The sequence below is a fragment of the Narcine bancroftii genome, chromosome 7 (assembly GCF_036971445.1).
Source record: "Narcine bancroftii isolate sNarBan1 chromosome 7, sNarBan1.hap1, whole genome shotgun sequence".
NCBI lineage: Eukaryota > Metazoa > Chordata > Chondrichthyes > Torpediniformes > Narcinidae > Narcine > Narcine bancroftii.
Window position 1 is genome coordinate 56,515,246 of NC_091475.1, and position 16,485 is coordinate 56,531,730.

General features: G+C 44.5%; 1 protein-coding gene across 3 annotated transcripts in view; it reads right to left on the reverse strand.

Moving 5' to 3' along the window:
* Nucleotides 1-16,485, reverse strand: part of pola1 (polymerase (DNA directed), alpha 1) — a 382,614-nt gene that overhangs the window by 110,597 nt on the left and 255,532 nt on the right. For all 3 annotated transcript variants that reach the window (XM_069890180.1, XM_069890179.1, XM_069890181.1), the window contains exon 36: nucleotides 16,044-16,140. In XM_069890180.1, coding sequence (XP_069746281.1) covers nucleotides 16,044-16,140 — 97 coding nt within the window. The remainder of the gene's footprint in view (nucleotides 1-16,043; nucleotides 16,141-16,485) is intronic.

Sequence of the window (16,485 nt, forward strand, 5' to 3'; positions counted from 1 at the left end):
AGCACTTGAGGTTCTCAATCCCTTTCTGAATGTTTCTTCCCCACCCTGAGCAGTCATGGGGAAAAACTTTTCAGGAAGAATTGAGGAAGTTGCATCTTTGCACACAGGCTTTGGACAAAACCTTGAATGGTTTTCTCCATCACCTGGTAACCTCTCATCGATGACAAAGCTTAGAATATGTCTTTTCAGGAGTGTGAACATATGAACAGTATGAATATAATTAGGACTTCTGGGGATATTGGACTCAGAGAGGATAGTGGGTTAGTTTTCCCACTAGTTAATATGAAGGAATTTGCAGAAACCACATTGATTGATTTCTCTCCAGTGCTTTTGGATATTGCAGACAATTCAAGTCTCAAAGAGAAAAGGTCAGGGAACACTAAGATTGTGCCAGGTATGAAGTTTTGATTAAGGCTGGGCTGGCCAACAAAAGGCGATGGTGCATTTCATCTTCAATATCCACATTTATTGAGAGACGGCGCCCACCAAATTGTTATCTGGGTTATATAGGATCTCATCCTAGACATTCATTTCGTTAGAGTACAGTTTTCTACAATATGGGTATTTGGTAAAATTAAAAACATTTATTTTGCAGGCATTGAGTGCTATGTCCATCCTCTCAGATGATCCAATGAGAGAGTCAGAGATGGCCTGAAGGTTCGCCTTTGAAGGTACACATATGTAAACTTCACCAGCTCATCAGATTCATGAAGCTGGTGCCACTCTGACCCTGGAGCAGAGGCGTACTAAGTGGAACGGATTCACATGAGTTCTGAAAATTAATTCTATTGTGGTGGAAAGTTTGTTGAAGGTGAAGCACAGTGGTGGAAAAAAAATTGGAAGGACAAAATCTTGCTAGACACTGGTCCGCACTGAGATTACCTGCTGCAGTCTTGCTGCTGAGTATTACTCCCTGCATGCCTTCATGAAGAAGATGGAAACAAGTTTCTTGGAGTAATTAAATCTGCTTTACAGTCCCTCCCAATTGATTCAGACTTGAATGAGGCCACATAAGGTTTTATTCAATGGTTGGTGCTAATCCACACGTCTTTGGGTGACACAGTGAAGATCATGTTCACTATGATCAAAACCACATTCTGACTTGAAGGATGGGGGCAAGGAGAGAGGAACTGTTTGACCACAGAGAGGAAGAGATTGAGGAGAATCCTGTCAATGATCTTTCCCATGTCAGACAACAGGGAGACCCCAACGTCAGTACAATATTTGTATGTGACTCATTCCTCCCCCTTGGCACTTACCCCTGTGACGGCACCAAGTGCAACACCTGCACCTACACCTCTTCCCTTATGACCATTCAGGCCTCCAAACAGTCCTTCTCAGTGAGACCACACTTTATCTCCATGAGGTGTTACTGCATCTGGTGCTCCTGGTGTGGCTTCCTCGACATCAGGAAGACTGGACCCAACTTCATTGAGAATTTCCGCTTGGCCTTCCAGGATCTCCCAGTGACCAACCGCTTTACTTCCACTTCCCATACCCACACCACCATGTCTATCCATGGTGTACCCTGCTGCTATTGTTGGAACAGCACTTTGTATTCTCCAAATAGATGGCATCAAGATGGACGAGTCCAATTTCTAGTAGCCTGCTGCCTTGTTTTCTAAACCCCACCCACCACCTACCTTTCCCCAATCTCTGACTCCATTCCTTCTTCTTCCCGCCACCTTTCTTCACCGACTCACCACCCACACCTTCCTTCTGCACCACGCCCCCTTCCCTTCCTTTGATCAGAGTGCATGTTCCTCAGCCTCTGCCTCCTTCTCCCATCACTTAACATCTTACTTTTTATTTCCATTCCTCCACCCTCATTTGTAGTCACCTGCCAACCTGCGCTCCTCCCTCTTCCATCCCCCACCCATTTATTCAGGTGTCTGCCTGTTCCTTCCTGTTCCTGATGAAGGGTTTTGGCCCCTAACACGAACCATCTTTTATTTTCCATGGATGATGCCCGAATGCTGAGCTCCTCCAGTATTTTGTGCGTGTTTCTCATGTTTGCCAACATCTGCAGTCTCTCTTGTCGACCTCTGTAGATTTCACTCCTTTTTTGAAGATTATAGTCACTGCCTCCCAGGTAAGTCCTGCTTTTATTCAATTGTAGAAGATGAGAAGCCTTGCAAGCAAAGTTCTTCACTGCCAAATGTTAGAACTTCAACAAGCATACCACTTATTCTTGAGGCCATACTGTTCTCTTGAATCAGCATGTCACATTTATGACATTTTGCTAGTCAGGGGTGGCAATAAGGCTCGACAGATGAATTACTATGGGATGGAATTAGTGGGGTGACACCTTGGGTGGTTGGGCTGTAGTTACCCTGCAAGTGGCTGGAAGTTGTGTGTTTTTTTTTTGCACACATCAGGTGACAGGTTTTCTGTTGAACCTTGGTCTTCAGTGATCTGAAGATGTTCCTTTTCCCTTGAGGCTCCTCCACACGGCAAATATTCTTGCCTTCAAGGTAGATCTTCCAAAGAGTAACATTTTTTTCTGGATTGAACTCCACCTGCCACTTCTCCATCTTGCATTTTGTCCATATCCCGTTGTAACTTATGACAATCTTCGAAACGATCCACAATACCTCATAATTTTGTGCCATCTACAAACTTACTGACCCATTCCTCCACTTCTGTGTCCAAGTCATTGATAAAAAATCACAAAAAGCAAGGGTCCCAGAACAGGTCCCTGTGGAACACCACTTGTCTATACTAAGTAGTTCAACAGCCAGTTTCTGCACTCATGGATACAAATGTAGAAAGCAAAGTGACTTATATTTAAAACAGTAATATATTTAAAACAGTAAATGTCCTCAGGAAATGTAAAAAAAATGGTGCTGCACAGATAATAGAATTCCTTGTCTGAAACAAGTCCTGACCAACAGGGGAGAACACAAAATGAGGCTCCAATTAGATTTTTAACTCTTATTTGGGAATATCACAAACTTATGAAAGATCACATGAGAATTTAATCTGCTTTACGGTAAAGCAGTAAGTGATCTGATAGCACAGAAAGTAAAGGTTGCATAAAAAAATGGAACATTAGCGAGTGGACAGGTATAACCAGTAGTTAACTAGAACTGAAGAGATGAGATGAAATGCATCAGTCACTCTCTTCCTGAATAGAGTAGTGGTTCTCATACATACGACCTTAAGTCTTCCCTATGCCATCAGTGCTCTGTGATGAGTAAGGGATTGCTTAAGGTGGGATGTGAGTGGGAAGGGAAAGTTGAGAATCACTGCTCTAGACCCAATTGTTACTGAAGTATTTTGCTTGAGAAAAAATTGTCATTGGCCCATTTCCTTTCGAGTTATGAAAACCTGCACATAGCGAGTCAATGAGGTACGATTAAAACAGTGGTGTTCAAACCTTTTTTCTTTCCACCCACATCCCTCCTTAAGCAATCCCTTACTCATCACAGAGCTCCGATGGCATAGGGAATACTTAAAATGGGTTGTGAGTGGAAAGAAAAAGGTTGAGAACCACTGCTGCAGAGAATCAAGTCTTACTCTGTGCAACCATTGGATCAATTTGGTAGATCAATTTGCCCTGGGCACATGTAAGCCAATGTGATTGCAGCTGGCAACCAGGATTTGCGACACTGAAAATTTACCAAGGTGAAATAAAGCAACTTTAGGCTTTCAAGTTCAGGAAGTTCAAGCATTTCGCACACTACGAGAAAATGAGTGCGCTGCGGACTTTGCCCCCGCTCTTCATGCTTTACACCTAAGACTATATCTTTGCTATTTTAAGATTGGCCTGCTGAGTTTCTCCAGCATTGTGTTTTTACTTATACCTATGACTGCGTGGCTCAGTTCAACACACCATCGTCTAATTTGCTAAATATACCACGGCAGTGGGCTATATAAAAAGAGGAAATGAGTCAGTATATAGGATGATTAGGTTGAATGATGTACTAACAACAACTTCACGCTCAATGTCATCAAAAGCAAGGAGTTGATTGTAGATATATCTAAGGGAAAACCAGAGGTGTACAGTACAATGATCATTGGGGGATCAGAGGTGGAGAGAATGAGAAAATTTAAATGCCAGGGAGTCACGACTTTTCCTGGAACCAACATACTAATTTCCTCCCGAAGAAACCACGTCAGCACCTCTACTTCCTCGGGAGTTTGTGGAGGTTCAGTATTACATAGAAAGCTTGGCAAACTTCAACAGATGTGTGGTGGAAAGTGTGCTGACCGGCTGCATCATGGCCTGGTATGGGAACACTAATACCTCTGAGCAGAAATCCCTGCAAAAGGTAGTGGACACATTTAAGTACATCAAAGGCAAAATGATCTTCACCATTAAGAAATTCTGCAGGGAACACTGCCATTGGAGAGCAGCAGCAATCATCCAGGATCCACATCCCCCAGCACATGCTCTGTTCTCGCTGCTGCCGTCAGGAAAGAGGTACAGGTGCCACAAGACTCACACCACCAGGATCAGGAAGAGCTGCTACCCCTCCACCATCAGAGACTAATTTAAGGATTCTTACTTTGCACATTATTTATTAATGAATATTTTTTTCCTCCTGTATTGCAGTTTGTTTACATTTTAAGATTCCTTTTATGTCATGCAACATTACCCAAAGTTGCTTCTTGCAGACAAAGAGTTGCCATTGTAAGCACTCCTTACAGTAAGAGAGAAAGAGAAGCAAAAGAGAGTCCCTTTCAATGACAATGAGTGTCTGTGGATTCACCTCCAGCGCTCCCGCAGCCTCTGCAACCATACAGATTCCCGTTCAATTAATTGTCATCCCGAGCTCCAGATCCAAACCTCCAATATGAACAGGAAGCCTTCAGTGGCCAACACCCTACAAGAACCCTTCTTGCCCTCAGCATCCTCTCAAATCCCTGGACCCCATGAGCAGCGTCCAAAAGCCCAAACAGGTCACCCAACCGCAAGTCGCCCATAACCTGTGTGAGTCCCTCAGCCACTCGCTGGTCTGCTGCCGCGATTGCTGCTGTCATGTCCTTCAGCTACTGAGACCCCCCCCCCTTTGGTCCGCTGCCATGGTAGCTGTCATGTAGGGTTGCTTCCTCTGCCTCTCCTTCTCAACGGAGGATGTTCTCCCTGCTCCTGGTGCCCTGAGCCAGACTGCTGCTCCCCGGAGAAACACAGGTGTCGACATCTCGGTCACAAACCTCCGTGGTTTCATTTTTGATAATATTTCTCTCTTTTGTATACAAGGTACTTATCTTTCCTTTGAATACAGTTCACACTAATGATAAATAGAAATTCTGCCTGGCCCACGGGAACAAGAATCTCAGGGTTGTATGTGATATAATGCATGTACTCTGACAATAAATCAGAAAATCATATTTATTGAAATGAAAAGACTTGGAGTAGACAGGCCAGATGTTTCCATGATTTTGGTTTACTTGTTTAACAAGGCCTCTGCTTCAAAATGGTGATGCAGTTTCTAACGTGTGCAGAGCAGTGTGATTAGATCCAGTATTTACACAAGGTTGGAGTGTGCTCTACACATGTAACATGCTTGAGATAGTGCGAACCAATCTTCAAAACTACAAGTGAGATCAAAGCTCATGGTGATGGACAATTCATCTCTTTGAACAGGAGACTCCATAATCATCTCCACCCTCAATGAAATGCAAAAGGTAAAATGAAGTATTTGCAATAGTCTTCGACTGCTCATGAGAATAGTTCGAAGTTATGGTCAGATTAGCCAGGGCATCACATACAACCCTGAAATTCTTTCTCCTGTGGGCTAGGTAGAACTTTAGCTTATTGGCAACTGAAAGATGTATATACAAAAGAGAGAAATGTAAACAAACTGCAATTTTAAAAAAAGGTAAGAGACCCAAATTGAGTCTGAGTCAGTTGTTGAGGAGTCTGATGGTGGAGGGGTAGTAACTGTTCCTGAACCTGGTGGTGCGAGTCTTGCGGCACCTAGACCTCTTTCCTGATGGCGGCAGCAAGAACAGAGCATGTGCTGGGTTGAGTGGATCCGCAATGATTACTGTTGCTCTCCAACGGCAGCATTTCATGTAAGCTTTCTCGATGGTGGGGAGTTTTTTAGACCATAAGAGCAGAAATAGAGTATTCCGCCCATCTAGTCTTCTCCATCATCCAATCATCAGTTGACCCATATTACCCTCTCAACCCCAATACCTGGCCTTCTCCCCATCACCTTTGATGCCCTGGCTAATCAAGAACCTATCAATCTTTGCACCCAAAGACTTGGCCACCACAACCACCTGTGGGAACAAATTCCACAGATTTACCACGCCCTGATTGAAGAAATTCCAATGCATCTCTGTTCTAAATGGACGCCCTTTAATTCTGAAGTTGTGCCCACTTTTCCTAGACCCTCCCACTCTGGGAAACAATCTTTCAACATTTACTCTGTCCGTGCCTTTCAACATTCAAAATGTTTCAATGAGGTCCCCCCTCTTCAGCAAATCCTTTCATTCCGGAATCATCTTAGTGAACTTCCTCAGAACCATCCAACATCAGCACATCCTTTCTTAAATGAGGAGCCAAAAACTGCTCACAATACTCCAAGTGAGGTCTCACCAGAGCCTTATAGATCCTCAACATCACATCCCCGGTCCTATATTCTATTCCTTTTGAAATTAATGCCAGCATTGCACTTGGCTCCTTCACCACTGCCTCAGCCTTCAAGTTTGACTTCAGGCTATGATGTACTAGGCTGTGCCCATTACCTTTTGTTGTAATCTTAAGCTCATTCAATTCAAACCACTTGCCATCAAGTGATATCTGGGAGCACTGTAAAATAAAGACCAAGGAGCTAATAAAACCCCAGATGATTGTGGACATTAGGAGGAAGTCAGGTGAACCTGACTCAGTCCTCATTGAGGGCTCAGTAGTGGAGAGGGTCAAGAACTTCAAATTCATGGGTGTCAACATCTCCGAGGATCTGTCCTGGAGCCTCCGCGCTCATGCAATCATGAAGAAGGCTCGCCAGTGGCTATACTTTGTGAGGTGCTTGAAGAGATTCAGTATGTCAACGAAGACTCTCGTAAACCTTTACAGGTGTACCGTGGAGAGCATTCTGGCTGGTTGCATCACTGCTTGGTATGGAGGTGCCAACTCTCAGGACAAGAAAAAACACCAGAGGGTTGTTAACTTAGTCTGCAATATCACAGGCACCAGACTTCACTCCATTGAGGACATCTACATGAGGCAGTGTCTTAAAAAAAGCAACCTCTATCCTCAAAGACCCTCCACCACCCAGGGCATGCCTTCTTCACTCTGCTACCATCATGGAAAAGGTACAGGAACCTAATGACAAGCACTCAACGGCACAAGGACAGCTTCTTCCCCGCTGCCATCAGATCCATGAATGATCAATCAACCTTTAAGGGTCAGATAGATTTTGGCTTTTTGTTTGTTTAATTTACATAATCTTTTCCTTGTGGTATCAGGGTGTAGGAGGGAAGGTAGAGGAGTGGACGGTGGGGAATGGACTCTGAATGTAATATGTCACTGTTGAGAAGATTGTACTGTTGTTTTGGATTTGTGTGAGTCTTGGAAAATCAAAAATAAAACATTCAAAAAAAATCAACAAACCAAAGACATTGCCTTGCTATTCGTGCTCTACTATTGCTATTTGTTAATATATATTTGTGTTGAAAGATGGTTCATAATATAAATGTTTGCTCTACGATGCTGCCACAAAACTCCAAATTTCGTGACTAGTTCATGACAGTAGTTCTGATTGTGAATCATTGTGTGGTATGGAAGCTGCAAAGCATCAGCCCAGAAGTTGGGGATAATCAAACTTAACCTTTCCTCCATTAATGACATTCTCCGGCAGTGTTGCTTAAATAGGGCTCAAAGAATTACTGAGGTTCCTTTTCATCTAGCACACAATATCTTTGACCCATTACCTTCAAAAAGGTGGTATAGGAGCATCAAAATCAGGTTCAAGGTACAATTTATTGTCACAGTAATAAAACCGTTTCCTAGTACATGAAATTTCTTTTTGCCTGCTGCAAGGGAGACAATTTGCCAACAGCAGAAATTGCCTAGGTGCCTCTTTAATTTCTTACAGTCAGAGAAAGAGAAGCAAAAGATGTCCGTAGATTCACTTCCGGTGCTTCAGCAGCCAGAGTCCAGTCCAAGCCATTGTTAACGTGAACTCCAGACCTGTACCTCTGACAAGGTCAGGAACCCTTTGGCGCCCTCAACACTTCCTCACATCCCGGTTCCGATACCTGGTACTCCTCTGGCCAGTTATAAGCCAGTCTCCAGCAGTCCGCAGCCCAGTGCAAGTCACCCCACAGCAGACTCTACAGCTTCCGTGGGTTCCTCGCCTTGAGTCACCAGCAGCCTGGCGCATGCACTGGTCCCTCAGCCACAGCACCCCCTCGCTGGTCCGCCTGCGTGGTCACAGTCCCATGGGTCATCTCCTCTGCTTCTCCTTCTCAGACGGGGAGTGATTTTCCCGACTTGTGGTGCCCTGCTCCAGTCCCTCCACTTCCCCGGAGTCTGAAGCCCCTCGTGGCTGCCGCCGATAAATAGGCGCCGCCATCTTGGGCACAGACCTCGAGGTTGCGGGATTTCAAATAAAACCACTGCCGGCTCACTCAACGGGCCATTCCAAACCCATGAGGAGCAGATGGAAGATGACTGGACGGTTGGACCCTTCGAGAGTGCTGCATCTCTGCTCCCTCGCACCCTGCGGGTCCGCCACAGCAGTGCCGCCATCTTTACAGGCTGTGAAACAGCTTCTTCCAGCAAGCTCTGAGATCAATGAACTATTTCCTGTAATTGAGTAAATAATGCCAAAATATTTGTATATATTAATTTTAAATTATATTTTATGTATATAAAGTGGGACAAAGACAACTTTTTCCTTTATTTGCCCCTGTGCTCCACAGTATTAAATTTGTAATTCACATGTCATTAAAGTGCACATTCCAGATTTTATTCAAGGTTATTTGGTTTGACCATGTACACCATTATGTTTCGGACTTGGTGTTTGTGAGTACTCAGGTATGTTTAATTGCTTCATTGGTGCAGGTAGAAGAGAGCTAGACTTGCTTCTAAGCTTTTGATCACCTTTGGAGTCTGTTGTCGCCATTTTTCAAAATGAGGACAAGAGTTATGCCAATTAAAGTCAAATAAGCCATTTTGAGGCTGAAAAACAAGAATAAAACAGTAAGGGACATGGCTCAAACATTAGGATTACCAAAATCAACAGTTTGGAACATCATCAAGAAGAAAGATGGTACTCATGAGCTCAGTAGTCACAAAGTATTCCAAGGAAGACCTCCACTGCTGATGTCAAAAGAATTCTTATCATAATGAAGAAAAATGCCAAACGTATGTCTGACAGATCAGAAACACTCTTCAGGAGGCAGGTGTGGATGTGTCAATGACTACTGTCCACAGAAGACTTCATGAACAGAAATACATGAACAGAGACTATTCTGCAAGACACAAACCATAGGAAACGAGGTATGCCATAGTGAGTGGTGCAGTGAATGAAGCACAAGAGGCGTTGTCTGTGAGCTGAATCAACAGAACTGTTTTATGGAATCTTCGCAGGAGTTTAAATAATTACAGTTGGCGTGCTATCACAACCACCCGACTTTTGAAGTCGCGCACCTCCCAGAGTTCTTTGTGGCTCCCAGCCACCGGGAACTCCTGATCCAGCAGGGGCCTGAAACTACGCTGGTTTGATAATGGAGTGGCACGGTTCACCACATAACCCCACCCCATAACCAGAGTTTGGAGGTGACACTTCAGTTTCACCTATAAGGCAAGAATGGGCCGGTAGAAGTCCCCTGCGCCAGGGACCTGTCACCTATACTGGCTGATCCAGGTCCACATGTGCCAGCTTAAGGCGATTTACCAAAACCGTTTCTTGCCTTCCACCAATGTCTATAACAAACATGGAGCCGTCATTCCGTACCACCTTGAAAGGACCTTTATCTGGCCTTTGCAATGGCGTCCTGCGCATATCCCTGTGCAGGAATACATAAAAGTAGACCTTGAGTTCAGGCGGAATGTATGAAGTCGTAGACCTATGCTGGGTGGCCAGGATAGGTGCCAGTGTCTCTACTCCCTTAAGCACGTGTTGCTGGAATGAAATCCTCTGGGACCACTGGGGAGCTCTGTAAACTAATTCTGCGGAGGACGTAGCTAGATCTTCTTTCAGCGCAGTACCCAAGGCAGTTCATCTATCCAATCCCGTCCCTTAAGAGGTCCCATGAGAGCCGTTTTCATATGGCAGTGAAACCGTTCCATTAAGCCATTGGACTGTCGATCAATGCAGTTTCGTGCTCAGCAACTGTGCGATTGTGGACCATAACCCAGACGTAAATTGAGCCCCTCTGTCAGAGGAGATATGCAAGGGTAGTTTGAAATGCGCTATCCAATTGGCAATGAGGGCTCTCGCACAAGCTGAGGAGGAGGTGTTGGAGAGCGGGACCACCTTTGGCCAGCTTGTGAACCTGTTTATTATTGTGAAGAGGTGAGTAGTGGTCTTGGTCGGGGGCAGCAGGCTGACAATATCCACATGGCTGCGATCAAACCTGTGCTGCGTGGGTGCAAAGACCTGTAGTGAGGCTTTGGTGTAGCACCACACCAACTTGCTTGCGCAGGCCGTGCCACAAGAATTTGCTCCCCATGAGCCTTGTTGTCGTCCTAATCAAAGGGTGAACCAAACTGTGTATGGCATCAAACACCCGATGTCACCATGCAGCAGGTTCAATAGGCCTCGGTTGGCGAGTGGATATGTCACAAGTAGGGAGGCATTTGCTGGACCAAAATGTATGTCCTCCAATTACAGTCCCGATACGGCAGTGCAATACATGGCCATCTCTTCATCTTCCTGCTAAGCTGCTGCCAAAGCCGTGTCGTCTATACTGGGAACAGGTGAATGGAGGGAAGCAATGGTTGTGCTGGATAGTGTGTCAGTGACTAGATTGTTCTCCCTGGAGATGTGTTTTATTGTAGACATGAACTCTGAAATGTAGAAGAGTGATCGTTGTCATACTGACTGTGGATCTGACATCTTGGCGAAGGTGAAAGTCAATGGCTTGTGATTAGTGTAGTCCGTGAATCCTCTGCCTGCTAGGAAGTAGCGAAAATATCATATGGGCAAGGAGCTCCCAGTCAAGGGCACTGTAATTTTGCTTCATTGATTTCAAATGACGATTAAAGAAAGCTTGGGGTTTCCAGATGCCATTGATGAGCTGCTCCAAGACCCCACCTACAGCAGTACTTGACGCATCCACCGTCTGAGCCATTGGCACGTCAACCCTCGGGTGCCCGAGCATAGTAGTTCTCGCCAGAACTTCTTTGGCAGGCTTGAATGCGACCACAGCCTCGTCATCCCATTTCAGTTCCTTGGGACATCCGGACAAGAGTTTGAAAAGTGGCTGCATAACTTTGGGTGCAGCTGGCACGAAATGATGGTAAAAGTTAATCATGCCAACAAACTCTTGCTGGCCCTTGATGGTAGAGGGTCTTGGAAATTTGCAAATGACCTCGACCTTGGAAGGTAGTGGGACCACTCCATGCTGACCGATGCAGTTGCTGAGGAAATCGATTGATGTGAGGCCAAACTGGGATTTGGCCAGGTTGATCGCTAACCCGTGGTCATCTAGCCACTGACGTAGTTGACAGAGATGAGCTCGGTGCTGCTGCTAGTGGCTGACGATAAAGATGTCGTCCAAGTCAACAAATGCAAAATCCAGGCCCTGAGTGACTGTGCGCATTGAAATGTTTGGGCCGCATTTTTTAAACCAGTAGGCATAAGAAGGAATTCAAATAGTCTAATCGGGATAATCAAGGTAGGAATGCCGTACGGGTGAACTGGGATCTAATGATACCCACGCACAAGGTCGATTTTGGAGAAAATCTTAGTGTCAATAATCCTGTATATGGGGGCCCAGATAGCGATCTGCTGCAGAGATGTCATTCAGATGCTGATAGTCCCCGCAAGGTCTCCACTCTCCAGATAGCTTAGGTACCGTATTCAGTGGTGATGCCCAAGGGCTGTTGGAGAGGTGAACAATCCCCATTTCCTCCATGTGTCAAAAGTCATCTTTAGCTAATCGCAATTTATCCAGAGGTAGCCTGCATGCTTGAGAATGCAGGAGTCATCCACGAGTCGGAATGTGATGCTGTACTCCATGTTTTGGTTGGGCTGGCGAGAACTGCAGAGTAATAATACTGGGGAATTCCTCTAGGATTGTGGTGTATTCAATGTCTGAGAACGTCACCGAGTCGAGGTGAGGTGGGGCAACGCCGCGAGGTGCAAGGTGAGGGATTCGAAAATCTTCGAATTAACTAAACAGATTTTGGAGAAAATCTTAGTGCCATGTAGGATCGCAGAGAAATCCTGTATATGGGGGACCAGATAGCCATCTGCTGCAGTGATGTTGTTCAGATGCCAATAGTCCCCACAAGGTCTCCACTCTCCAGATACCTTAGGTACCATATTCAGAGGTGATGCCCAAGGTCTGGGAGCGGCGAACAATCTGCATTTCCTCCATGTGTCGGAAATTGACTGGAAGGGAACGTGCTGTAAAAAAAATCAGGAGTGGTGAAGAACCAGCTGAACCGCGACAAACCAAAATTGAATGGAATTGTCTGTGACCCATACGTCCGGATGCTGCTGCCGTGATAGGACGGCCCTTCTTTCCTGAAAGTGTGTCTAGGCCGGAGAAGGGAAACACTCTAACCTTCGCTCCAGTGTTGACCAAGAACTGACAGCCTGAGGGTTTATCCCAGAGGAAAAGCCTCAGTGTTTCCTAGATGCACGTTGAGGAAGGTGGGGGGGGGTTGGTGGGTGGAAGCAGAAGGCGGCAGCTCCCTATCTCTGATGGTAATAGCACTACTGCTCTGTCTGTGCTGTGTCCGGTCGAGTCTTACGCTGCACTGCTGTCTGAAGTGGGCAAGGTTTGTGCCCTGTGCCGAGGCACCGCTATGCGCCCAACCGAAAGTCTACCATGGTTTTTAGTGTGCCACAACTCATCAGCACGGGTTGCTAAGCGATGGGGGCCATTAAAGCCTTCGTCTGCAAACAGATGCCTTCTGGCCTTTGCTCAAAAAGCAGACAGGACTTATCTCCATCCATAAGCACCAGCATCTTGTACATTAGTTCAGAAGGAGGGTGGTTGCCTAGACTGTCCATGTAGAGAAGTAGTGCTGCCCTGTTGCCCCGGGAAAGGTCGAAAATATGTATGAGCAGTACTTTGATGGCTGTTGTTGGCTGGAGGCTGGCATAAAAGAATCGACAATACGCCCTGCAGATCTTGGTCCAGCGATGCAACGACAGAGTAGTACTTTGTTGCGTCAGCGGTAATCTGACGTAGATGGAATTGGGCCTTGGCCTGCTCGAACCAGACCTGCGAGGTCCAAAATACTGGAAGTTTGAGCACTGTGCATCCATAGTGAGGTCCAAGATGACGTTTGGACTGTCGGGGTCACCAATGTCGCAAGTGGTGCAGTGAATAAAGCACAAGAGACGTTGTCTGTGAGCTGAACCAACAGAACTGTTTTAGGGAACCTTCGCAGGAGTTTAAATAATTATAGTTGGTGCACTATCACAATTTCCCAACCTCTGAAGTCACGCACCTCCCAGAGTTCTTTGTGCTTCCAGGCCACCAGGAACTCTTGATCCAACAGGGGCCCGTAACTAGGTGGGTTTGATAATGGAGTGGTGGGGTTCGCCACAATGCTTTGGATCCTGAGCAGTACCTTTATGTCTCCACACTTTGCTGTCACTCTGATACAGGTTAATCTTGGTTGAATCTGTCCTCAAGACCTTTTTCCAGAATCTTGCAGGCTCGTTTAAATATTTCTTGGCAGATTTTAATCTGGCCATCCTGTTTCTGTGGCTAACTAGTGGTTTACATCATGCAGTGTAGCCTCTGTATTTCTGTTCATGAAGTCTTCTGCAGACAGTAGTTATTGACACACCCACGTATGCTTCCTGAAGAGTGTTTCTGATCTGTTGGATATTCTTTTGGGAATTTTTCTTCATTATGATGAGAATTCTTCTGTCATTAACAGTGGGGTCTTCCTTGATTACTGAACTCACCAGAATGCTTATTCTTCTTAATGATTTTCCAAACAGTTCACTTTGGTCATCCTAAGGTTTGGGCAATGTCTCTTACTGTTTTATTCTTGTATTTCAGCCTCATAATGGCTTCTTTGACTTTCATTGTCACAATTCTGGTCCTCGCATTGAAAAACTACAGACTCCAAAGGTGGTCAAAAGCTTAGAAGGAAGCCTAGCTCTCTTCTACCTGCACCAATGAAACAATTAAACAGATCTGAGTACTCACAACAGCCCGAGCAGCCAAATGTCTCAAACATTTTAGTGCCTTGAAATGAGGGGACGATGTATGAAAAGTGCTGTAATTTCTATGTGGTCAAACCAAAATGAATACATTTACCCTTGAATAAAATCTGGAATGTGCACTTTAAGGGCATGTGAATTGTTTGATAACAAATTAAAAACTGTAGAAAACAAAGGCAAATAAAGGAAAAAAAGTGTCTTTGTCCCAAACATTATGGAGGGCACTGCATGTGGTATTTTGTGCTCTGGTAGGAAGAAACATTGTTTAGTCTGGTTGTCCATGTACAATCATATGATAATAAACTTGAACCTGAATGTGGATGAAGATGACTTGGCTAAGTTCCCTTTGCTGCACCTCAATCACTGCCCTTGTGCAGCAAACCAAGAGATTTGGCCTGAGAAGTAGCGCAGAACATTTTTGACACAAATACAGGCAATGGCAGGCAAGCCTGTTTAGACTTCCCTTATGGATGTGCTCCTTTTACAGCACCAAAAGTCCAGCCACGCAGCTACGTTACCACTGTTGAAGTTCCACTCATGCACACCCTCAAATGCTAGGGCAGTCACCTATGTCCAGCAAAGTTAATATTGAAGCAATGGGAGGAAGCTGTTGATTTTCCTTGTACTTCTGTTACTGCCGATGAGCAATGCGCTTGATTAAAAATCAAGCATCCCAAATTCTATTTGGTCTGAACATACTTTGGTACTATTTCTGAAGAGACAGTAAGCAATTATTATCAAACATGGATATTTTAAACCCAAATGGATCCAAATAGTGATTTTCAAGATGCACAAAACACGGTTTGCCTTCTAAATATGCAACATATCAAGTATCAATGACTGTATATTCACTTCTTCATGTTGGTCTTAAAGAAGTTTCATTTCCAAAGATAAGTTGCATCAATTTCACCAATATTTTTGGCCTTAAGACAGTTTATTCTTGTCTGAATTGAGGACTTTAAATTGATGACCCTTCTGCACAAATCATTTTTCGTGCATGGGAATTCAAAACAAAATAGAGTCATCTTAAGATTAGGGAGCACTTTTTCCACTCTCTGGATTGGAGAAATTGTGCTCCCCCACCAAACAATGCGAATGCCATCTCAATTCAAAATGCTGGCCAATAAACCTATCAGCATATGGAACAACAGCAATTAAAAGTGGCTACCCATCTGTCGTAGAGTCAAGGAATTGCATTCATTGAACTCTTCAGCCTTAGGCTGATCAAGCATTCATACAGCAGACAAGGCGATCTGTGACGGTTTGAAATACGCAAATTTAAATTATGTGCCCGTCAAATATTGCTCAGATGAGGTGATCCAGGAATTATTTCATAGAATCCTGAGTCATAATCAGTTGGAAGAAATCCCAATCCGTTATTCTCATTCAAATGCTGATTTGCCTATTGTACCTTTCAGCACTTCCTTGTCTTAGTTTCGATGAAAATGGATGAAGGACATCTCCCAGTGTTGCTTTAGCACATACAACAGGGCAAAGTGAAAAGTGGGGAAGAGAAAACAGCTGCCCGAGAAATTGTACCAACACCAAGCAGATTTTCTTGCATCAATCAGACACAATGAGGAATCCATCAGACTAGCGTTCAAACAATTTCTTTCACAAATAAAGACCAATTGCGGGCACAGCATCTGTAGATTCTCATTCTGTGACTATCGATCCCATTGAACTGAGGAGAATGGATTTTATTTGTAATGTTTCCCTTACCTTTATCCTGATCAGAGACCACCTTTTCCAGTGCATAATCCCAGTCAAACATGTAACGATAATAGCACAGTTGGGTGTACAGGGCCTTATCAGGATACTGGAGGGGGAAGGGTGAAGAGAGAAAATGATGGATTAATATGATTAATGAAATTTCAAACTCCTAATTCACCTTTTAAAATCTCTGTTTACAATGGTGGGACATCACTTATGAAGAAATGGTGTGAAATTTCCAGCTCCCAATTTACTTTCTTAAGCTTCCATTAGCCCAGCCATCATATTTTTTAACTAATATTTAACCACGCAACTTGGTGTAGATTGGGTTCTGCGACTAAAAGGAATGTGTTCTCAGCAAACTGCTCTTTTCACATCATCTGACAAATATGATAATCTGTACTATTTGTCAAAAATGTGATTACTTATTCATCTAAAAACCCAAGGATAG